Source organism: Bos indicus, chromosome 10 (assembly GCF_029378745.1).
Source record: "Bos indicus isolate NIAB-ARS_2022 breed Sahiwal x Tharparkar chromosome 10, NIAB-ARS_B.indTharparkar_mat_pri_1.0, whole genome shotgun sequence".
Lineage (NCBI taxonomy): Eukaryota > Metazoa > Chordata > Mammalia > Artiodactyla > Bovidae > Bos > Bos indicus.
Window position 1 is genome coordinate 17988396 of NC_091769.1, and position 25245 is coordinate 18013640.

Below are 25245 nucleotides of genomic sequence, written 5' to 3' on the forward strand. Positions count from 1 at the left end.
GAGGAGTTTTAACTGTTCCAATTCCCACTTGCTGGCCTTCTTCCTGGTGGATCTCAGTGTAACTTTTGGCTGAGGCCCAGGAATTTAAGGGTCCTCAATACCATGAGTAATTTCATGAGTTGCTGATGGCTAATTAGGGGTGATTACAGTCAAGAGATTTGACTGTCTTAATAACCCCCAGAAATGGCTGGTGGTGACTTTAAACATCTTGATTATTTTCCCCTGCAAACGGAATTTTCTGATTCTTCAGTCTTTTCATAAGTCCTTGTAATTTATCCCCCACCTCGCCCTTCTAGTGAAAAGGAAATGTGAAGTCCTGAGGAGAATTTGGAAACCAATGATTTTGGAAAACTCTGGCTTTATTAATGAGGACTCCCGGGCACACCTTGAAACCCTGCTTCATTTCTTTGTCTTTCCCTGGGAGGAGGTGTGTGAGGAGAGGAGTCTGGACCACGATTTTTCTCCTCAAGTTCCATTACATTCCAACCCAGCCTCCCATCCCAGGCTGTCTGATGCTATTTATAATGTGCCTTTGAAACCATTGCCTCATTTGACGATGTTAAGGAATTGTGTTTAGTGCAATTTTCTGAATGGAGTAGTGTTTGTAGGTGAGGGGTTTTACCTTCCTGTTGTTACTGTGACAACAGACTTGATGTTACTTGACCTCTTCCTGCATCGGTATCTTCAGAGATACTTTTTTTTTTTTTTAGGGTTTTTTTTTTTTTTTTTTCCATGATGTACAGGATCTGAGTCCCTGACCAGAAATTGAAAACAGGCCCTGTGCAATGAAAGCGCTGAGTTCTAACCACTGGAGTGCCGGGGAATTCCCCACAGCTACTTTTAATTGAGCATCCTCTGTTCTAGGCACTGGGCTAAGCATATGACAGTGTCCACTCGTTTATTCACAACCTGCCTCGGTTCTTTAGGACATATTTTTTGAACAGGTTTTATTTTTTTTTTCCTGTTTTTTATTTTTGTCCGTAGCACATGGTGTGTAGGATCTTAGTTCCCCCACCAGAGACTGAACCCGCTCCCTCTCTGTGTGGAAGCACGGAGTCCTAACCACTGGACCACCAGGGAAGTCCTGAACAGTTTTATTGAGATGTAATTCACATGCCATATACTTTGCCGATTTAACGTGTAGAATTAAACTTTTTTTTTTAGTGTGTTCACAAAATTGTACAGCCATCATCACAATCTAACTTTAGCACATTTTTGTCACCTCAGGCGGAATCCTCACACCCTCGAAGTAGCCCCTCTCCACCCTCCTCACCTTGGTAATCACGAATGTATTTTTTTTTGTCTCTATAGATTTCCCTGTTCTGAACACTTTCTGTAAATGGAATCATACAATATGTGAAAATGAAAGTGAAAGTGAAGTCTCTCAGTCGTGTCTGGCTCTTTTCAACCCCATGGATGGTAGCCTACCAGGATCCTCCGTCCATGGGATTTTCCAGGAAAGAGTACTGGAGTGGGTTGCTGTTTCCTTCTCCAGGGGATCAAACCCGGCTCTCCCGCATTGTAGGCAGACACTTTACTGTCTGAGCCACCAGGGAAGTCCACTAGGATCACTCTAGTGGCTCAGACGGTAAAGCATCTGTCTGCTGTGCAGAAGACCCAGGTTTGATCCCTGGGTTGGGAAGATCCCCTGGAGAAGGAAATGGCACCCGACTCCAGTATTCTTGCCTGGAAAATCCCATGGATCTCGGAGCCTGGTAGGCTACTGTCCATGGGGTCGCAAAGAGTCGGACACATCTGAGCGACTTCACTTTCTATACAATACGTAGCCTTTTGTATTTCACTTGTGTGATGTTGTCAAGGTTTGTCAGTATCCAGACGCCATTTCTCTTTGTGTTTAGGCAGTATTTTTACCCCTACTGTACAGGTGGAGTAACCAGGACAGAGAGGTGAAAAGACTTTCTAATGGGTCAAGTAGCCTTTAATGGATGGAACAAGATTTCCAATGTACACCTGCCTAGTGACAACTCTGATGTTAGCTTGGGCTCTGAAGTAGTCTTACTGATGGTAGCTTATTAAACATTTCCTATGGGTCACTGTGCTGAGTGTCCTGCAAATTTGTTACCTCACTTTCATACATAAACAGTTTTCATTTGGGCAATCTGGTGACCATAACTGGGCATAAATGGGCAATGGTATTTTTGTCCTAATGTCTTCCGTTTGCTCACTTCTTGTTGAACAGGCTGGCCTAAGCTGCAGAATCTTAGATTCTAGACTCTTTGTAAGCTGATGATACTAAAAATAGCATTGTTATTCTTCTGTAGGAGTTGAACATCACCCCCATCTGCAGAAAATTGGCAACATCTCTGAGGAGCCCTTGCTTTTTCCTGGGACACCCAGGACCATGGTTTCCTGTGTCATGGAGTCTCTCAGGTGAGTGGAAAATCTTTTGAAAAGAAAATAAGAAAATAAGCAATTCAATATTTGAATTTTACTGTATATTTTTCTAGTAATGAGCCTTGAGGGCCTGCATCTCACAGATACTTTTGATGTGCCATGTACATATGTGTAGTAAGTTTGATACTCACAAAGGCTGCTGAGGCCAGGACAGCTATGTGCTGTGGTGAGAAGTGCTTAGACTGAGATTAAGTGGCTTGGGCTCTATGCTGTGCTCTGCTATTCACTGAGAGATATCTAGGACTCAGAGTTTTCATTTATTATTTATTCAAAAACTCTGCTTGGCATACGGGATCCTAGTTCCCCAACCAGGGATTTAACCCATGTCCCCTGCATTGGAAGCATGAAGTCTTAAGCACTGGAGCGCCAGAAAAGTCCCCTCAGATTTTTCTTAAAATAAAAATGTTAATGGACTTGTGGGTATTTATCATGGCTGCATAATAAAATTACCTGAAGAAGTTTAAATATTGTCCTCTCGCTGCATCCCCACAGATTGTGATATAATTGACCTGGTATATTTAAAAGGTGGCCTCTCTGGTCCTGTTTGTTCAAAGCATCTGTGACTTGCGCCTGCATTTTTCATTTGATACTGATATCAACCATGCAAAGTAAGTGGAACAAGTAGTGTGGGCTCTGTATGCAGATCAGAAAATCAGTGTTTATCTCCTGATGCCCATTCCTTGAGTGCAGACTCAGGGAAAAGGCTTGGTGCTCTGGAATTTAGTCTGTATATTGAGACTTTTTTCAAGCTTTCCTAAAGATGGCAGACCCCTTTAAAAATTCTTCAATCAAAATCCTATGTAAAAAAAACCTCATCGTTATAAAATAGCCAATGGCAGTATTTTATTAAGGGAAATTTATTTTAGAAGTTTGAATTTGTAATGTTTACACATTATGAGATTCATGAGTCTATTTGCATAAACATGATAATTTGGAATCAGATTTTACAGATGATAGCTTATACGTTAGCCTCTGCATTGCAATTATCTTGTGACTGGTTTTAGCTGCATAGTAATCAGAACATCTTGGTCCATCTAGGTAAGTAATTGCAATTGGTAACAGTTCTTTAGTGAAGCTCATTTTACAATCTCAGGATACTCTTTAAAGAAATTGACTCAGAATCTAGAAAGGGAAAAGAACTTTTTATTTGAAAGTTGAATCACTAAGGTTATCTTGTTTTTTTTCCCTCCATAACTATGATAGTCCCAAATGCCCAGAATTTACAATGAAAAGTGAAAACGGTCTATAACATGTTATTATGATGGTGCCACATGTAATGGCTCAACCAGGGCTAGAGCACTTGTCAGGCAGATGCTCTTAGCCCATGGCTGGCATTTCACTGAGTACAGTGCGTGTGTGTACTCTTAGTCTGTAATTGCTTGTATAATTTTACATGAACTGACATGTGCAGGCCTGCAGTCCAAAGACCCACGCAGAGCTATAAGCTTCTTCGTCAGTGACATAAACCAATGTGTCAGAAAGAGTCAGAGAAGGCAGGAAATGCTCCATTCTGAGGCCTCTACAAAGTCCAGCCATGAACAGAGCAGCCTGAGTCTCTTCAGTGTTCACTTTTGATATCTAAATTAGCATGGGGACAGTTTTTAGCCATAGTTTAAAACACAGTTTAAAAGCTGTTTCAGGACATAAAATGTGTATCCAGTTTGTGAAGCTCCCATGTCCTGCTGTAAAACCACAGGGGAGTGAGACATGCAGTTGGACCACTCAGTCATGTTAGGACCACGCCTATTTGAGCACCAGGACCCAATGGGAGACACAGAAGTGGAAGTCACAGTTGTATATTTAATTGAATTAAAAAGAGCAGCAGATTAAACGTTGTTTCCTCATGTAGTAAGCAAGTGGTAAGCAAGTGTGAGTCTGGCTGCTATCAGAAAGGCCCCCTTGAGTACTGAAGACCCTCAAAAATGTGGGGCCACCCAGGCTGTACAGGAAGGGCTTCATCTGAGAGAAGTCCCTTCTGCAAATTTTTTTTTTTTTCTTAATGTTTGGAATTTTAATTGATGCCCCTGCAGTTAACCTCTGTAATGATCTGTGATATGGAGGCCATCTCCCAGGGAGGCCTGGTGGGCTCACCTCCAAGCTGTGCATTATTTCAGAGAAATTGCCAACAGATTAGAAGTTAGCAGGGTAGGAGCTGTTGAAAGCTGGATGTGGCCTTGCTACCCTCCAGGCAGAACTCTGGGAGTCTTTACAGGCCTCTAGGATTAGGGTCCTGCTGAAGGGATTGTTTGAAAAGAGCTGCTCAGTCAGACGATGCTTCCCAGCTGGCTCAGAGGTTAGCAGGAGATGTGGGTTCGATCCCTGGGTCAGGAAGATCCCCTGGAGGAGGAAATGGCAACCCACTCCAGTACTCTTGCCTGGGAAATCTCATAGACAGAGAAGCCTAGTAGGCTACCGTCCATGGGGTTGCAAAGAGTCGGATGTGACTTAGTGAGTAAACAACAACAACTCTGCAGGACATTTCTCCAACAGTCCTGCTCTAAGGAAAGAATATATGAGTTATGAGTACAGGCGAGTCTTCAGGACAGCTCAGCTGAAGATTTCCACCAAGTCTCCTTCTTTATAAGCCAGGTGCTCATAAACCATTTTGCATTCTGTTTCAAGGCCCACATAAATATATTTTAACCTGAGGGGGAGGGGGGAAAAAAAAGCAAGAATGTCTTTTGTTTAAATACTTTTCAAAATGTTCTGGGGGAAAGGGCCATGGTTACTTTAAGAGTAAAAGTCTTTGATAAAACTGGTAGATGAGAAACACACAGAGACACACAAATACTCAGGGTTTAAAAAAAGAATATTGACCAAGGCAGCCAAATACATAAAGATTAATAGGAAAAGCTGGAGGATATCTCTACCTATAGAGAAAACAGGTCAAAATTAGGAGTTAGTCGCCAAGAAAACCCCTGAGAGGAAAAAAAAATTGAAGGGGATTCACAATTCTGATACGCAGAGATTTTGTTTAAAAATCCCTCCCCAGTTCTTGCCAAGCCACAGGGAAACAGAAAGCCAGCTTCTCCCTCATTGAAAGAGACGGAGAAGCCCTGAGTATTAATATAGTAAGAGTGCCTCTGCCATGCTCAGAGTCTGTGGTAATAAAAAGAGCCACAGTTAAATGCAGTAGCAGAAGAAACACTAAGACTAACTCTGCACGGAGCTGGTTATTGAGTTGCCTTTGAACCTTGGATGAGTCTTGGATGCTGTGCAAAATTCAGGACAGGTGATATCCATTTGGAGCAGAGTTGGTCAAGGCTAGATCAAGATTTGTCACCTATCACAAGTTAGAGAGGAAAAGGCACTAAGTAATACAGGAGCGTATTTATCTCTTAAAGACTTGCTCCAAATTGTGCACCGTTTTTTTTTTTTTTTTTTTCCCTTGTATGTACAATTACATCTTTGTGTGTTTGTTCAGTGATCGAGAGGAATGAAACTCAGTTTTCTCTCTAGAAGCAGCATAACAGTTGAAGATGACCAGCCAACCAAGTTTCTTTAGAGCCAATCACCCTGGTCAAGGGCTGTTTCTTTACCTCGTAGAGTGCTTTTGTGCAGTTGACATAATATATCTTTGAAATGAAAACACAGAGGAAAACAAAACTATTGAAAATGCCAAGCAAATGGTTAAAGCTGATTTGGGGATTCTTATTTGGAATAGTAGTTTTTGAAGAAATACAGATGTAATTAGAGGGATTACAGGGTTAGATGGTGATTTTTATAGATCTTATGAAGGAGAGTTCTGGATCATTTTAAGGGTTTTACAGGTTGATGGCCCTAGGTCAAGTGTCTGGTTTTAGTCTTCTGAAACGTGAGGCTTTTCTTTTCCTTGATACACAGTTCAGTACAGGAATATTACTGTAATGCCTGTCAGCTACTTTACTGAGAAATACAACCATAAGGGATTGAGGAAATGAGAAAGAGAAAGGTTCCAGTTCTTGGAGAACTGGAAAAAGATCCTGAAGACAAAAAGCAAGAAAGAAGGAGGTTGAAAAAGTCTAAGTGCAAGAAAGAGAATGCCCAAAGTAGTGATAGCTGAGGTGTGAAAACTGAGACTCCCTTTGGAGTAGGGAAATCTGTGATAATTGGGAAGGGTCATGGGATCAGTTAGTGTTCCTGTGCCAGTGACCAAGAAGTGGGGTGGAGGAGGTGGGGAAATAAGAGAAGGAAGAATACAAGGAAGAGATGGAGCAGGGAGGGACAGAAGGAGGATGGAGAGAGGCCGGAGGAAGGAAGGGGCAGGAGAGAGGGGAGTGGTGGGAGGGGGGCAGGAGGAGGGGTAGAAGGAAAGGGGTAGGGTAGGAGGAGGAAGCCGGAGGGGCAGGAGAAGGAGGGGGAGGGGCAGGAAGAGGGGCGGGGCATAGGGGAAGGGGAGGGGCAAGAGGAGGGGAGGGGCATAAGGGAAGGGGAGGGGTATAAGGAATGGGCAGGGGCATAAGGGGAGGGGAGGGGCAGGACAGAAAGCAGAAGAGGCCAGGCTGAGATCAGCTCTGGCCCACATTGAAACCACTACCCAATTGATGCGTAATAAATATTGGATTGGCTAAAAAATTCATTCGAGTTTTTCTATAAGATGTTACAGAAAAACTCAAGTGAACTTTTTGGCCAACCCATGATTTGTTGAACATTGAATGAATAAATTAATAGTTCTCTTTAATGTGAGAGAAATAAAGTAGATTTTTCTTTCCTAATCAGGATTTTTACTTAATTATAAAAGTAGGTTAAAGCAGAAAATCGTACAAGTGATACAGACACACACCTTTAACAGTTTATTTTTAACATAAAACACATGTACACTCACCAAGTGTTTGATGTGGGGGCCAAGGACTTTTCCTTGAGCGTGAACCCCTGATTGTCTTTCTTGCACAAACCACACCCATAGCATTATCAAAGGTTTCCATTTGGGTTTCTTTCAAGTGGAATGAGAATCTAAGACATTTGCAAAGCAATCTGAGTATAGAATGATGCTGAATTTTTATTATTTTTGCTTCTAATCATTTACAGTTGTCCAATCCACACCAAATTTGCCAGTTTTTTTTTTTTTTTTTTTCTTGGCAACTTGCCTTTATCAAGTCTTTTCCAAAGCATTCAGCTTCATTTGTGTAGAAACAACTACCAACTACTCTTTCTTTTCGCGTTTTGTTTCATGGGCTTGTGTACTGTTTGAATATTTTATGTAATTACAAAGCCCTGGCATCATCGATTTGGGGACCATGGTTAAATTCCATAGGAACACAACTCATCTGGTGAGTGCAGAAGAGTACCAGGGAAGAACCTGCTGGAATCTTTTGTGGGAAGCCCAGTAGGAGCCATCTGAATGATAGGCATAGAGGCTAGGAGGAAATAAAACAGTTTCTTGGAGGACGGTCTTGGCAAACCCCTCCCTATAAAACGATGGCAGGTGTTCAGACAGTATTGATTTTTCTTTATGCCTGGCACAGTCCTGTACCTGGCATGCATCCTCATCCCTCAGAACTTAACAGTGGTATTTTCTAGAACCTTCTGTACCTAAAAGATTCAACGCAGTCAAGGTGTGTCACTGAGCTGCCAACTACCTGTTCCTTATGTACTGAAATAAATTTGTATGGCTCAGGTTAATATCGACACCCCACCCGCTTCCCTGGGGGTCAGAATCAATATCTTCAACTTGTAGAGATCCACCCATTGCGATTGTCCCCACCCCCACCACCCTACCCTGCCCCCTTCCTCACCAGTTTCTGTTTTTCCAACAGGGAATTCTAGGGATGTACTTAGAAAACACTTTATTGATGAAAGTGTCATTCACAGCAGGACTTTGTATTTCCTGGTGACTGGTATTTCCTCTCTCTCTCTCTCTCCGGTTTTCCTTTTTCCTCTCACTTCATTCTCTCTTTCCTTTCTTTTTTCACTTGTTATTTATTGGCCCTGCATTTGGACTAAGACTGTGCTGGTTGTTCTGTTTGTTGCAAAGGTGTATTAGAAACAGTTTCCTCAAGAAACCTACCACTGAGCTGAGGAATTTGCTGAAGGACTTCCCTGGTGGTCCAGTGGCTAACACTCCACACTCCCAGTTCAGGAGACCTGGGTTCAGTCCCTGGTCAGGGATCCCACATGCTACAACTAAGAGTCTGCAGGTTGCAACTAAAGATCCTACTTGCTGCAACGAAGATCAGAGATCCCACGTGCTGCAGCCAAATAAATTAAGGAAAAAAGAAAGCTGTGCTGTGACAGGACACCTCACTTTTCCAGAGACCCCAGTCCAGAAAACACAAATGGCTGTGAGAGTTGAGAACCTGGAAATAAGCAATAAAAACAAATATGCAGTTAGAAGAGGTGTCCTTAAGTCCGACTCTAAAATGGAAACATTTACTCCACAACAGCCAGCCAGGCCTTCTCCTTGAACCTGTTTGGTCTTGGTTTGGCTGCTGCTTGGCTGTCTAAAGGTTTTCGCGGCCAAGGCTGACCCTAAGGAAGCGGAGTTAAGAGGCGCAGGCTCATCCACAGTAAGGTGAGCAGTGCCTGACAGCAGGCAGGAACCGGCAGAGGGCCAACTGGATTCAGAAAGCCCCAGGCGTCTCCGTGCTCTCAGCCTGCTCTGCTCCAAGGCTGCCACCTTCTGCTGCACCCATTGATTGATACTCTGGTGACTCTGAGCCATCTAAACAAGGTTACTACAGCTCAGCATACTCTGTATGAGAAAGCGGGGCAAAGAAATAGAATGCACTTTTTTAAAGTTTGGAATTTCAATGGCTAGTTTCAATTATTTTAGAATATTCTCTAGTGAGACTGGTACATGTTTTCCTGTATCTACTTATTCTCTGATTATTTTTTGCAAGAACTGACAGAAAGTAAAACAGATGTGGGAAGCCACCACCTTATACAGACCGGGGAAGAAAATTGGTGTAATAAAATGACAAATGCTTGGTTTCACGGTGTGTTGTGTCCTAGGAGGCCCAGACCATAGTGGTTAAGGGTCCAGGCCGAGACACTGACCGTTGGCATTGGAATCAGGCTTTGCCACTCAATACCTTGCACTAAGTGACTTGGCATCTCTATGCCTCAGTTTCCTCACCTGCAGAGTGGGTATAAACAAAGTGTCTGACAGGATGGTTGTGGCAATTACATGAAATAATACTTGTAAGCGTTGAGATCAGTGGTAACTGTGTGGTCTTCTGGCTAATGTCATTTGTAACTCATCTCCTTCCCTTCTTGCCTTTACTGTTTAACTGCTGTGAGAGGAAGTTAGAGGGTTGGACTGAATACAGTAAAATGAATGCTTAACAATCATTTTTGATCTCCAGAGTGCAGTACGTGGAGATTTCACTTCAGTGCTAAGATTTTGGCTCTCTTTTCAAAGGTCGATATAATTTTATTCCTGATCAGGTTGCTCCCAAAATATCTCTTGGGTTGTATTAACTGAAGAGGAAAAGAAGTAAAGGTTTTGGTTTTTTTTTTTTTTTTCCCTCTCTTTTTCTTGTTTTGTAGTTTGACCGTGTTCAAGTGGCACTGAGTTCATTGAGATAATCCCAGGCACACAGTGTCTGTGACATGATCCACCCTCGCTAGAGTCCAGGATGATTGGGGTGGGGGTGGGGGTTTGGGGGAAGTGTTGGCCCAGGCAGATACAGAAGGGCAGAGTCCCAGTTCCATGATGTCAATCTTGTACCAAATTTCAATGAGCATTATTTTCTACAGGAAATGAAATGATGGAGTGTTTAAAATCTAGAACAGGGTTGGGTAAATGGCATGACTTTTTTTTTCTGATTGGTGTGAACTGTTGGGTTGTTTCTCCTGCAAGGTGAATCGGAAAGTCTTGCTAGGAATGTGGCTCCCCCCACCGCTTGGAGGGGAGTATGTGATCTGTTTGCCAAAGGCCCTGGTAGCCTTCAATCTGTCAAAACGTTGCAAGCTGGGAGCAGTTTGCCAAAGCAAACTATCAAAGTGAAATAACACACGAGTTGCACACACACAGACACACACATGCTCTCCCATTCCCCAAACATTAATTTCGAATTGGGTCAGCAGGAACAAGACTTTGGGCCAGATTGCCAGTGTTTTGAAGAGCTGTGGGCACAGCTATGGACTACCAATTAGATAGGTATGTGTGAGGAGGGTGGGGTGTCCTAAAGTGGAGTCTGCAGTGTAGGGGTGGGAAGCTTCCAGCCCTTGGCCGAGTTTCATCTGGCCCCTGGGGTTATATATTGCTCTGGCTGCTGCGATTGCAGTCCAAAGAATAATTTCCCCTCTGGGGGAATTTATTCTATTCCATTCAGAGCAGAGCCCACTTAATAACTAAGATTTTATTCCAGCATGAATTTTATTGGGTACCCCTATGCATCTGAGCCTCACTAGGGCCCGACTTGATGAAGAAAAGAAGCATTTGAACATCTAAAGATAACTCGCGTAGCCTTTTTGCAACAAGAAGCACTCACAAACATTTTGTTACCAGACCTGTGTAAATCCTTTAAGAACAAATTTGGGGGAAGTCATGTAGAGACTCCAGTATTCTCGCCTGAAAAATCCCATGGACAGAGGAGCCTGGTGGGCTACAGTTCAAAGGGTCATGAAGAGTCGGACACCACTGAGCAACTGAACACACAGATGCAGAGACTCCAAAACATACTGATTTTTATAAATCCTTCATAAAATAGCTTTTAAAATCTCCCAGCATTACTTTGGACACTTTAAAATGCGTTAATTTTCACTATTTCCACTCATCTTGAAATTTCACAGGTCACAAGATGATGAAGGCATATTCATTAATTCAATGAATTAAGCTCTTTCTATATAGCACACACTCTGCTTGGTGCTGGGAGATAGAGGAGTGACCAAACAGGCTCCCTGATCTCATGGAGCTTATATCCTAGTAGGCAGAGGAAGAAGTTTAAGTGAATAAAGACATACTATGTGAGATGGTAGGGCTTCCCTGGTGGCTCAGTGTAAAGAATCTGCCTGCCAATGCAGGAGCCACAGGTTCGATCCCTGAGTTGGGAAGATCCCCTGGAGGAGGAAATGACAACCCGCTCCACTATTTCTGCCTGGGAAATCTCCTGTACTGAGGAGCATGGCGGGCTACAGTCCATGGAGTTGCAAAAGTGTTGGACATGACTTAGCGACTAAATAACAACAACACGTGAGATGGTAAGTGTTGTGGAGAAATAGAAATAGGCTAGGTTGCGAGAGGGTGTGGTGGGGAGGGAACATGCTATAGCCATATCTGGGAGGAGGGTTGACCAGGCAACCCTGGAATGTAGTTTCTCCTAGAGAGTGGAAAACCTAAAATTTCCCCTTCTCCCATTTTCCACTCCTTCTCCCACTCCAGGTCCCCCTGACTATTATGGCAGTGCAGCCTGGGGTGAGTGGTTATGCAAAACAGCTCCTGATTGCATTACAAATATGTGGCTTAGGTGTGTGCCAAGAACTTTGAAGGGCTGAGGTGTAACACATTTCTGGAGCTGCTGTTTGTTTTTTTTAACAAAACCACACCAATCTGGTTTTCTTTTTAAATGAGTAAACAGTGCCAGAATGTGTTACAAGTGATTCAGATTTGTGGGCACAGCTTCATAATGTATTTTCTTGCACATAAACTCATTTGAGACAGTCAGGGCGGGTGCCATTATTCCCATTTTACAGATGAAGGAATTGAGGTGCAAAGGTGATCTGCCCAAGGTTATGTAACCAAGGAGCATAAACTCCGGAATTGTGATGCCCACGTCTCTTGATTTCTAGATCAACCTAAATCTAGTAAGAATGCAAGTAGAAAATAACTGTTCTTTTCTCATCACCGTGTTCACACCTACTTCTTTAAATGGCCCTGCCTTGTCGAGGGAAGACAGATAGGTGGTTTTCTGGTCCGTTGCAGGTTTAATGAGCAGTCTCACTTACAAGTATCAAAAAGCCCCCAAAGATGTGTGTATGTGTAGGAGGGATAGCTTTAATGGCTACGTGTCCATCCTTCTAGAAGTTTTAGTTTTCCTTTAGTAGCTTTAGTTTTCATTTTCCTTGGGTCATTTTTGGATGAATTAAGACATCAGTAACTTCACCATCCAGACCTGCACCTTTAGCCCCCTGTGTGCTGAGCAGCACAAATCCATGTGCCTGTGCATTGGATAGTACAGAGACAGAACATTTTCATCCTCACAGAAAGTTGTCTTGGACAGCACTGGCTTAGAGCCTCAGCAAGTATAAATCAACTCCTTGATTCTTTTCACCACTCATTTTAATATTTTTCTGAATAGATGCCTTACTTGGAGGGATTTTGTGTATATTTTGCTACATTAAAAGAAAGTCTAGTCAGATATAAAATCTTTAGTCTCCTATCCAATTTAAAGCTCCTTTCCTCCCACATCCTGGGCCTGGTCTGGCCTCAGAGCACTGTAGTAGGGAAGAGAAGGCTTGGCTGGTTTCTTCATACTCCTGGTTCCCCTCTGTGCCCTCTCCTTCTGGTCCTTGTTCCTCCAGGAGGGAGCATGGGGGAGAGAGGTAACTGGGCATAGAGGATCCCAATAGGAGTGGTGCCCACTGTCAGCTGATGTGGCTGTCTTGGCTCGGCAGATATCAACACTGTGGATTCTCCTCTCAGGGCACTTTGGCTGGTCCTTTGAAGAACCTCCCCTCGCTGGGGTCTCCTGCTGTGGATCCCCTGGTGCAGGCTGTGCAAACATCGGCTGCCCCTTTACCGCCGTCCCCCAGCGCCCGGGCCCCATGGGTACACACCTCATATCACCCTGTCTTTGGGGGTTACCTGATCCTGATGAGTTTATCTTCTTTGAGGAGGTCCTTACTGGACGACTTAAGTCCCATTTTCCACAGGAGAACCCCAGCCTCTCCTGCCCCTGCAAGTTCTAGGTACACAGACTGCTCGCACTCCAGCTCTCTCTAATCACTCTGTGCTCCCAACACTCCAGCTAGGTTTTGACCTTTAGATACTTTTCAGGGGACAGTCAAGCACCACTCAGTATACTGCAGACACAGAGGGTCCAGATCAAGCTCTTAAATGGTTGCCCTACTTATTTCTTCCCCTTGTAGCAGGATGGAGGGGCTGTGCTCAGCACTCCTGTATCCCTAGCAAACGTGTCCCATTCTCCAGCCCATACCGCACTCCTTGTTCAGGCCGAAGGTTGAGGATGGGTGGGGCCAGAGGAGGACACCTCCATTTCTGGTCCTGAACAGATGGTTGCATTCTTCCCTTTGGAATGTGTGCATATGTCATCCCCTTGGTTCTTAGTTTTGGGGCCTCAATGCAGCCATACATTTAACACCTTGGGACAGGGGCACCTGGCATCCATGGGGTACAAAGAGTTAGACATGAATGAGCAACTGAGCAGCAGCAGCATATCCCTTCCTCCTGCTTCTTGTCCCATCACATGATCTCTAGCCAGTCTGGCCACATCCATTCTGTGTGGTTTCCTAGGACCGGACTCATCTATACACAGTGGGAGTGAGGGTGGAACTTAGGGTTCCTAGAGATGGTGGGAGCTTTCCTAACTCCACAGGTCTTACCACCCCCTCCCCTGCCCCCAGCTTCAGACAGATTCTCCTTGTGCCTACCTCTACACAGCACAAGGGCTCATCTCTCAGCTACGTTGGAGGCCTCTAAAAGGTTGAGAACCACTGGGTTACCTGACTGTGCTCAGGGTTTAACCCTAAGAGGATTCCAAAGACAACCAAGTAGGACCAGTGGCCTTTTCACTCTGATGCTTCAAACAGTGCCGTTGATGACGTGACGTCAGGGCACTCTGGGCATTTAATTAATTGGCAGTGACTCACTAACTGTGCTGGGCGTGTTCACCTCTGTTGTCCTCGGTGATCCTTACATATGGCAACCTTAAGGCTCACAGACGTGGGCTCACCCAGGATCACCTGGATGGGAATGACAGAGTTGGGATTCTAGCCTCAAAGTGTTTGAATCCAAAGCTTCATGTTCTTCCAGCTCACCCTGCTGCCTTGGGGCCAGTTGGCTCCTATTTCTACACCTTCTCTTTATTTGATGACAAGCCCTAATCAGGGCTGGTGACAGTAGGGCTTAACACAGCTAATCCCACCCGTGGAGAACATATGTGACACTGAAGAGCCAAGGACTGACAGAGGAATGGGTCTGAGGAAGCCCAGGGTGTGGGAGGGGAACTTCCCTGTCCAGGCTCGGAAGCCCCCCTTCTGGGCTGACATTACCGCCTCCATGAGGACCAACATGCATGAGTACTTACTCTGTGCCAGGCACCATGTGTTATCTTATGCAGCCTTCCCAGACCTCCAGCCAGCCTCTGTTGTATCCTGATCTTACAAGGAAGGAGACTGAGGCTCAAAGAAATTCAATGTCCTGACCTGGAAACCTTGCCAGCAAGTGGTAAAGCAGAGTTTGATCCCAGGTCTGCCTCATGCCAAGGCCCCACCCACAGCACTCGGCTGTCTCCTTGCCTGTGGGGCTAGCCCTTTCTGTCTTCACTGGGTTTACATCCTAGGGCCCAGTTGGGCTGTGCTCCTTCCCTTGTGGCTCAGCTGGTAAAGAATCTGCCTGCAATGCGGCAGACCTGGGTTTGATCCCTGGGTTGGGAAGATCCCCTGGAGAAGGGAAAAGCTACCCACTCCAGTATTCTGGCCTGGAGAATTCCGTGGACTGTATAGTCCATGGGGTCGCAAAGAGTCAGATGCAACTTAGCGACTTTCACTTCCTTCCAAAGATGAAACGGAAATATACCTTTCCACTACATGCTGCTGCCTAGAACGTGCTCACAGCTCTGCCTATTGCTATTTTTCCTTTTCAGTGTCCTGGGTTCCCTCCTGCTGCTTGGACTCCAGCTCGTCTGCCCGCAGCCCTCCACTGAACACAGAAAGGTAAGCCATGGCCTTTCTGAGGCTTTCCTTTTCTGCCAAGGTCCTGGGGTCATACTAGTCATCCATGCCTTGAGTTTTATTCTGTTTGAAGGTGAGTCACTGCTGATTCTCAGAGGAAACACCATTTATAGGATGTTCACCCCTCCTAAGTCCTTGACCTTAAAAATGAAGCCAGTGCCCAGAGTCAGTCTCTGATCTGAAAGCAATGCTGGCCTTGCAGCACATGTCTGATAGAGTGGGTCAGCTAAGGAGAGGTCAGCGGGCAGACTCTACCCCCTAGGAGTGGAGGAGCACCAGCATGGAGCTTTAACCTCCTCTGGGGACACCTTCAGTGTGATGGGTGTGGATGGTTAGAGCTGTGGTGGGAGCCATCCATGATTTTCAGTAGAAGGACGCCAGCCAATAGCCAGGCAGGGAGGCAGAGAACAGGGAAACCAGGCCCTCTCTTTTTTCCTCCTCTCCAACTCCTGCTGGTGAGTCCCTCAACCTGAGCCCAGTCAAAGTACAGAAAACAAAGAAATCCATCCATGCAGTGCTCAAAGGCCAGCCTTCTGGGCAGCAGGGCTGGGTGGAGAAAGGTGGACAGAGCACCTGGAGGGACACGTGGACAGTATCAGGCACGCTTCCCTTCAGGTTCTGAGTGTTTCATAGTTAATGAACCATACGCTGTTGCCTAAACAAGCCCAATGCTGTCCTGTAGCAGAGCTGTTGCATGAGTAATATTTCCTTAGAAATAGGTGCATGATGTGACCTTGGGAGGGTCCCTCAAATTCCTTTCTCCTGCCTAAGAACTCCTGGTGTCTAAAGGTAATGAAATGCAGACACGTCGGAGAGGACTAATAGGCCAGCCATTTGTATCTAAGTGTGACTGAATTGGTTGGAACCTTTCCTAGAGGGGTTTTCATAAGGGAAGTCCAGGAGAGAAGGGAGCCAAGAAACGAGTATGTGTATGGGTTTGCCCAGATATGCACCTTCTTGGGACAAGTTCTTGATGTTCTTGTCTGATGAGTCTTGTTTCTTTTAGGTCTGTGGATTGTGTTCTGCCTTTGTCTTTCTGGGCCAGATATGAACCTGTATTGTGTGGTGTTCTTCATTAGGGGTCAGCTCCATGAAAGTGGGATCTTACCTATCTTGTTCATTACCCTATTTCTACCTCCTGGAATACAGCCTGGCATGTTGTAGGTGCTCAATAAAACACCTGTTGAATGACTGACTGAATGAGTGAGTGGAAAAACTGGCCAAGATCTAAACATTATTTTGGTGGATGCCTGGCAATTTACACCCTTCTTAACCAGGTAGCTCAGTGGTAAAGAATCCACCTGCCAATACAGGAGACGTGAGTTCGACCCCTGGGTTGGGAAGATCCGCTGGAGAAGGAAATGGCCAACCCTCTCTGGTATTCTTGCCTGGAAAATCCCATAGACAGAGGAGCCTGGCAGGCTACAGTCCATGGTATCGCAAAGAACTGGACATGGCTTAGTGACTAAAAACAAAGACAAATATTTTACTGCATCATTCCCATTCATGATTTCAAGAGTCAGAAAGGACAACTATTATAGATTGAATGTTTGTATTCCACCCCAACCCCCCACCCCCATGCTAGCCCAAGATTGGTGTGCTAAAACCTAACCTATGTTATGGTATTTGGAGGCGGGGCCTTTGGGAGGTGATTAGGTGATGGAGTGGGGTCCTCAAGAATGGGCTTAGTCCTTGTTAGCAATAGGGGAGAGCTTGCTGCCCCGTCCTGTGAGGATACAATGAGAAGTCTGCACCCCAAGGTTGGGACTTTGCTGGCACCCTAACCTCAGACTTCCAGCCTTCAGAACTGTGAGAAATCAGTTTCTGTTGTTTATACAGCACTTGATCTATAATACTTTGTTTTAGCAGCCCAAATTGACTAAGAAATTGGCCCTGAGAAGTGGCGATGCTGCTATAACAAATATATAAAATGTGGAAGGGGCTTTGGAACTGGATACTTGGTAGAGACTGAGGAGGTTTGAGGTGCAGGCTACAAAAAGCCTGTGATGACATAAATGGATTTTTTAAAGTGACTCTGGTAAGAGCTCAGAAACGAAAGAGGGGGCTGTAGAGAAACCTCAATCTTCCTAGAGAATCCCTAAGTAATCTCAAGTAAAATGTTGGTAGAAATATGGACGTTAAAGGCCATTCCGATGGGTTCTTAGATGGTCATGAGGAACAAGCTATTGGAAACTGGAGGAAAGGCTGTGCTGGTTATAAAGTGGCAAAGAACTTGGCTCATTCCTGCTGTAGTGTTTTGTGGAAGGTAGGACTTGTAAGGGATGAAGTCAGATATTTAACCAAAGCCATTTCTAAGCAAAGTGTTGAAGGAGTGGCCTGGTTTCTCTTGACTGCTCATAGTAAAATGTGAGAAGAGAGAACTGATTTAAAGACGGAATTGTTAACTGGAAAGGAAGCACAACACAGAAGTTAAAGATTTGGAAATTCTTCAGCGGATCCATATTGAAAAGAATGAGAAAGCCTGTCCAGGAAAGAACAAACGCTAAGGGTGTGGTTGAGAGACTGATAAGGCGATTAGTCAGCCATCTTGACAGAAGCGAAGCCAGAGGCTATTGTCCAAGACAGTGGAAGACTGTAAGGGGGCGGTGGTGCCCTCCAGACCTGGTCCATCTTGGCACCATCTCCCTTCGTGCTTTCCACTCCCCACACTCAGGCTGAGTTCCTAGGCTGCCCCAGGTGCTGCTCCAGTGATGACCCAGCGAGGTTGGGCTGTGCCCAGGAGAGCCTTGGGGGGCATGACTACCTCCACCCAGATTTCCAAGGACAAGGCTTGAGCCAAGGTCCCAGGACCCCAACCCTGGAGAACCACAGTGAGGGTAGGGCAGCCCGGAGCTGTGGGGCCCCAACCTGTTCAGGCAGGACCGTGGGCCCAGTGGGCCTGGAGAGCAGAGCACAGAGCCAAAGAGAATTATTCTTATGCCTTTATGAACCTTTCCTGGGTGGGTTGCAGACTTTCTTCTTTCCTCTTCTTCCCATTTGGAATGGGAATGTCTGTACTGTGCCTGTCTTACTGTTATATTTTGGAAGCACATAACATGTTTGATTTCACATGTTCATAGCTGGACAGCAGTTTGCTCATACCTTGAGCATGGACAGTATCAGGCACGCTTCCCTTCAGGCTGAAGGGAAGCCCTTCCCTTCCCATGAATCATAAGCCCTTCCCTTCCCATGAATCATACCTTGAGTCTCACCTATGTCTGATTTAAATGATATTTAGGTGAAACTTAGAACCTAGACTTGAATAATGATGCTGGAACCAGTTAATGCTTTCTAGGTTATTGGGATGGAATGAATGTATTTTGCCTGTAAGAAATATGTGAATTTGGGGGGCCCAGGGATAGAATATTATAGACTACATGTGTCCCCCCAAACTCATATGTTGAAACTAAATCCCTAGTGTGATGCTCTTTGGAGGTGGGACCTTTGGAAGGTGATTAGGTCATGAGACGATAAATGTCCCTTATTAAAAGGGTCATAGAGGGATCTCTTGCTTCCTCTGCTGTGTGAGGATACAGGGAGAAGATTGCTGTCAATGAACAAGGAAATTGGTTCTCCCCAGACATCAAATCCACAGGCCCTTTCATCTTGAACACCCCAGCCTTCAGAATTGTGAAAAATAAATTTATGTTTTCCATAAACCACCCAGTCTATAGCACTGCTTTTATTGCAGCTGGATCAAACAAATGTCTGTTTTCATTATTATGTTCTGTTATTTATTAGTGTTTAGAGCTATCAGGGTTATTAATCTTAACAGTTGAATCAGTCTACCAGTGTTCTTTTTTTCTTTTGGTATTATTCAAATAGACCTTCATACCTTAAAATATTTTATAAATGCTCAGTTTACTTTGCTGTGTCTATTAATTTTTCAAGTCAGCCTGAATGGTATATACGTAACCTGAACAAAAGTTTCACAAAAAGGTACTGCCTCCATTTTGCTTTGTTTCTTCCTTTCTTTCTTTTCTTTTTTAATTTATTCTCTTTAGAAAGTTGTACCATAATGTGCTTGGTAAGTCTCCATATTTCTTAAGTAAAGTATTTATTCTGAGAAATTTGAAAAATGATTTATGAATCACTTTAGAATGTCGAATTTAGAAATTGAGTAAAAGGTTTCACATTTTAGTGTATTGGTTTGCCTTGTCAAAATATTAAGAACTTTGTAGTAGAAAGTTAGATTGGGAAAATTTTTTTCAAAATCGCTTATAGATTCCTTTACCCAGACAGTACACATTTTAGGACAGTTCTCAAATATAATTATGTGCATTTTAGTTGCCAGGATCATTGTCATTGTCATTCACCTCAGAGAAGGAAGATTCAGTGCTTTTTTGGGTCGCAAATTTCTTCCTGACGTTTTGTTGGAGTTCTGTGAAGCCGTGGCTGTCATCCTTCCTGACTGTCCCCAGAGCCCTGGAGCAGCGACAGTACTGGCAGTAATAGCATCCGTTTATTTCTGCAACATGAGAAATAAGGAGATACCTATTAAAACAGAGGCTGGAAATGTTTTCCTATAAATGGTCAGTTGTGATTGTTCTAGGCTTTCTGGGCTACAAAATCTCTGTCACAACTAGTCAGCTCTGCTTTTGTAGCACAAATTCAGTCATAAACAACTTGTCAATAAATGTACATGTCTGTGTTCCAATAATACTTTATTTGCAAAACACTGGATTTGGCCCATAACCCACCGTTTGCCAGCCACTGCTCTAAAGTCAAGATAGAGAAGAGTTAACTGTAATTACTGTATATGTATTTCGAAGTTGGAAATTGTCTCCTCCTGGGACCTTAAGAAACACAAAGGATTTGAGGGAAAAAAAAGGTATATTTTTTAGGGGAAAAATATATTTTTTCATGAAAACATAAGAATTATGATTGCTATCAAATTGTTTTCGTTGCTTGGATAAATCATGATTGAATTCCTGCTGACTGCTTTGTGGCAAGATCCACTCTCAATCTGTAGAAGAGAGCAGCAGCAAGAATTAGAAAACCATTTATGGTAAATTCTTAAGGGACAGCATTACGAATTTGTGCACACTGTAGTTCAGTATGCATATGAAAACCACCCTCCAAAAGACATCTCTTTTTCTTTCTCATTACTATAGCATGTCCAACTTTAGCATATGGAAGCATTTCTACACTGTAAGTTATTCTGAGTAAAAGACATAATTTGTAAACGCTGTCAAATAAACTATGCATTTCTAAATGCTACTCGGGTGACTGGATACATCTCTGTAAAAACTGTCCCATAATAGTGCAGGAAAAGAGGACTCAGTGCAGAGTGTAAGTAGCTCTTTCAAGATATTTTTATCCAGATGTCTTCCTCTTGCTCCTGATGGATGGCATCAGAAAGGACTGTTCAGCCTCTGTTCTTGGTAGTTATTTAATGACACTTGGCAAGTGATTTCATTTTAAAAACTCTCTGTGGCTTCGTTTGTAGATAAGGTAAGATCAAGAGTGGAAAAAACTTGTCCCAGACTCTAATAAAAACCATACGTTATTAGTACAAGAGAATATGTAGATTGTAGAAAGCTTTTAAGTTAATGAAAGTGTTCTGTCTGTCTGACAGACGTTCACTGAGCAAGTTGCTCTATAAGTCATAAAGTGTATGGTCACATAATCTATTTAGGAAAAAATCATGAAACATGTTATTTTATTCCTACAAATGGAGAAACATTAATATACTTGAATCACCACTGCTTAACTTTTTTTTTTTTTAGTTTACTTTTTAATTATGCATGTATATTGGGCTTCCCTGGTAGCTCAGCTGATAAAAGAATCCACCTGCGAGGCAGGAGACCCCAATTCGACTCCTAGGTCAGGAAGATCCCCTGGAGAAAGGATAGGCTACCCACTCCAGTACTCATGGGCTTCTGTGGTGGCTCAGATGGTAAAAAATCCACCTGCAATGTGAGACCCTGGGATCGATCCCTAGGTTGGGAAGATCCCCTGGAGGAGGGCATGGCAACCCACTCCAGTATTCTCGCCTGGAGAATCCCCATGGACACAGGAGGCTGGTGGGCTACAGTACATGGGGTCACAAAGAGTCAGATACAATAAGCGACTAAGCACAGCACATGCATGTTTATTATAGGAAATTTAGAAAACAATGAAAAACAATGAGGAGGAAAATAAAAACCCACTCCTAGGGCCACCAGCCAAAGAGAAGTGCTCTTCAATTTATTTATAGAAACTTTAAAACAAACAAAGAAAAAAACCCAGACATACTACGAAATGAAATAAGAGTGAAGTAAAATATTTGTTTTGCTAACTGGTTTGCAAGTCACAATATGAATAGCTGGGGCCCTTGGAAAGGGTTTAGAGCCTACTATTACTGTGTACAGGCTTCCCTGGTGGTTCAGTAATAAAGAACCCACCTGCCAATGCAGGAGATTCGGGTTTGATCCCTAGGTTGGGAAGATCTCCTGTAAAAGGAAATGGCAACCCACTCCAGTATTCTTGTCTGGGAAATCTCATGGACAAAGGAGCCTGGTAGGCTATAGTCCATGGTAGCCCAAAAAGTCAGACGTGACTTAGCAATTAAACAACACCTAAAACAATTGACTTCAGATTGCCTCTTGACAATGTCCTACAATTGGATATTGAAGAGAAAGCCTATAGAAGGACAAAAATAAGTTTTAGGTAACATGAAATTTCTGATATTATTTCTCCTGTATTCCACATCCACAAAGGAGAAAACAGTAAGGTTTGTTGAAGAAAATATATGAAAATATCCTGATGACTTGGGATAGGCAAGGGTTTCTTAAACAACACACCAAAAGAACTAATCATAAAAAAATTTGAACTGCATGATAATTGAGGAGTTTTATTTATTATCATACACCATGAAGAGTGAAAAGATAAGCCAAAGACAGGGTGAAGATATTCACAATTACATATTTGACCAAAGATTCATATTCAGATTATATAAAGAAACTACTAATTATTAAGAAAATGTTAAGCAATTAAATTTTTAAATTGGCAGAAGACTTGACCAGATGCTTTGTGTAAGAGGATATTCTAATGGCCAATAAGCATGTGAAATATCCTCAGTTAGTCAGTTCAGTCACTCAATTGTGTCCGACCCTGTGATCCCATGGACTGTGCATGCCAGGCTGCCCTGTCTATCACCAACTCCTGGAGCTTGCTCAAATGCATGTGCATCGAGTTGGTAATGCCATCCAACCATCTCATCCTCTGTCACCCCCTTCTCCTCCCGCCTTCAATCTTTCCCTGCATCAGGGTCTTTTCCAATGAGTCAGTTCTTTGCATCAGGTGGCCAAAGTATTGGAGTTTCAGCTTCAACATCAGTCCTTCCAGTGAATATTCAGGATTGACTGGTTTGATTTCCCTGTAGTCCAAGGGACTCTCAAGAGTCCTCTCCAACACCACGGTTCAATAGCATCAATTCTTTGGCGCTCAGCTTTCTTTAGAGTCCAACCCTCACATCCATACATGACTACTGGGAAAACCATAGTTTTGATTAGACGGACCTTTGTTGGCAAAGTAATGTCTCTGCTTTTTAATATGCTATCTAGGTTGGTCATAGCTTTTCTTCCAAGGAGCAAGCATCTTTTAACTTCATGGCTGCAATCACCATCTGCAGTGATTTTAGAGCCCCAAAACATAAAGTTGCTCACTGTTTCCATTGTTTCCCCAATGCTCAATCAAAATCATTAATTAAGTGGGACTTCCCTGATGATTCAGTGGCTAAGACTCTGCTCTCCCAGTGTGGGTGGCCCAGATTCAATCTCTGGTCCAAGAACTAGGTCCTGCATGCCACAACTAAGAGTTCACATGCCACAACTAAAGATCCTGCATGTTGCAATGAAAATTGAAGATCCTGTGAGCTGCAATACAGGAGACATGGGCTCAATCCCTGGGTCGGGAAATGGATCTTCCCTGGAGTAGGAAGTGGCAACCCACTCCAGTATCCTTGCCTGGAAAATTCCATAGACAGAGGAGCCTGGCGAGCACAGAGTCAGACGCGACTGAACACACACAGACACGTTGCTCTGGACATCACAAACAGATCATAAAAGCAGTACTGAATGGTTCAAACTGTTTCTAAATAGCTTACCTATCCTAGTACAATTTTTAAGAATATGGGAATATGAAAATATCCAGTACCCAACAAGGTAAAATTCAAGATGTCTGGTTTTAGTCAAAGATTACCAGGCATGCACAGAAGTAGAAAAACATTAGCATTATTCTCCATAATGAGGAGAACAATCAATTGAAACCAACTCTGAACTGACACAGATACTAGAATTTGAAAACAAGGGTATTAAAAGTTATTAAAACTGTATCCCATATATTCAAAAAGTTAAGTGGAGGTTTCGGAAATATTAAAAAAAAATGTCAAACTTCTGGAGATGAAAATGAGAAATACAGTGGATGGGATTAATGGAAGACTAGATGTGGACAATAAAAGAGAACCTGAAGATATAGGAATAGAAACTTTTTTCTAAAAAGAATTTTAAAAAAGATGAGCATCAGTGAACCCTGTAACGACTTCAGGTGAATTTATGTGTTTGCAGTTGGAGTACCAAAAGGAGAAGAAGTGAGGGGTGACAGAAAAATATTTTTTTAAATATTAGGAAATACTCTGATTTTGATTAAAACTATGAATCTAAGAATACCAATGAACTCCAAACACTAGAAACATGAAGAAAATGGCACCTTTACACCATGATCAAATTGCTTAAAATTCAGTGATAAAAGTAAGCAAAAATTTGAATCCTTTAGGGGGGGAAAAAAACACATTACATCCACAGAAACAAAGAAAAAGATGACAACATATTCCTTGTCTGCTGTCACTCATGCATGTGAAGCAATATCTTTAAAATACTGAAAGAATAAAACTGTCAACCTGGAATTCTACATCCAGAAAAAACATCTTTCAAAAATGAAAGTAAAGACATGTTCATACATAAGTGCTGAGTCACACTTGTAACACCAAAACTGTTAAGGGAAATTCTTAAAGCAGAAGGAAAATGATACAAAAAAATATAGATCTGTACATGAAATGAACCAGAAATAATAATTACATGGGTAAATATATACAGTTTTGAAAAATAATTAAGTCTCTTTCAAAGATTGACTCTTTAAATGAAAATAATATAATGTGTTGTGAAGGTAATAATGTATGTGTAAGTAAAATGTATGGGACCAATATTGTAAATGCCAGAAGAAGATAAATGGAAATATAATATTAGAAGGTTCTTATAAAATGTATAAAATTGTATATAACTTGAAAGTGGACTACGATAAGTTAAAGATGTATATTATAAACCTTAAAATAACAGAGTAACAAATCAAAGAATTTTAGCTCACAGAATTGTTTTAGGAAATAAAATAGAGTCATAAAAATACTCCAACAATTCAAAAAAAGACAGAAATAGATGAAAATGAGATGGGATAATTAGAAAACAAATAGCAAGTTGATAGACTTAAATATAGTTATATTAATATATAACTATTATATATATTGAGTTCCAGAAAAACATCTATTTCTGCTTTATTGACTATGCCAAAGCCTTTGACTGTATGTATCACAATAAACTGTGGAAAATTCTTAAAGAGATGGGAATACCAGACCACTTGACCTGCCTCTTGAGAAATTTGTATGCAGGTCAGGAAGCAACAGTTAGAACTGGACATGGAACAACAGACTGGTTCCAAATAGGAAAAGGAGTACATCAAGGCTGTATATTGTCACCCTGTTTATTTAACTTATATGCAGAGTACATCATGAGAAACGCTGGACTGGAAGAAACAGAAGCTGGAATCAAGATTGCCAGGAGAAATATCAATAACCTCAGATATGCAGATGACACCACCCTTATGGCAGAAAGTGAAGAGGAATGAAAAAGCCTCTTGATGAAAGTAAAAGTGGAGAGTGAAAAAGTTGGCTTAAAGCTCAACATTCAGAAAACGAAGATCATGGCATCCGGTCCCATCACTTCCTGGTAAATAGATGGGGAA

General features: G+C 42.8%; 1 protein-coding gene across 2 annotated transcripts in view; it reads left to right on the top strand.

Moving 5' to 3' along the window:
- Positions 1–25245, top strand: part of THSD4 (thrombospondin type 1 domain containing 4) — a 672444-nt gene that overhangs the window by 30904 nt on the left and 616295 nt on the right. For both annotated transcript variants that reach the window (XM_019968205.2, XM_019968206.2), the window contains exons 2-3: positions 2283–2391; positions 15162–15231. In XM_019968205.2, the coding sequence (XP_019823764.2) occupies positions 2363–2391; positions 15162–15231 (99 nt within the window). In that variant the 5' untranslated portion in view covers positions 2283–2362. The remainder of the gene's footprint in view (positions 1–2282; positions 2392–15161; positions 15232–25245) is intronic.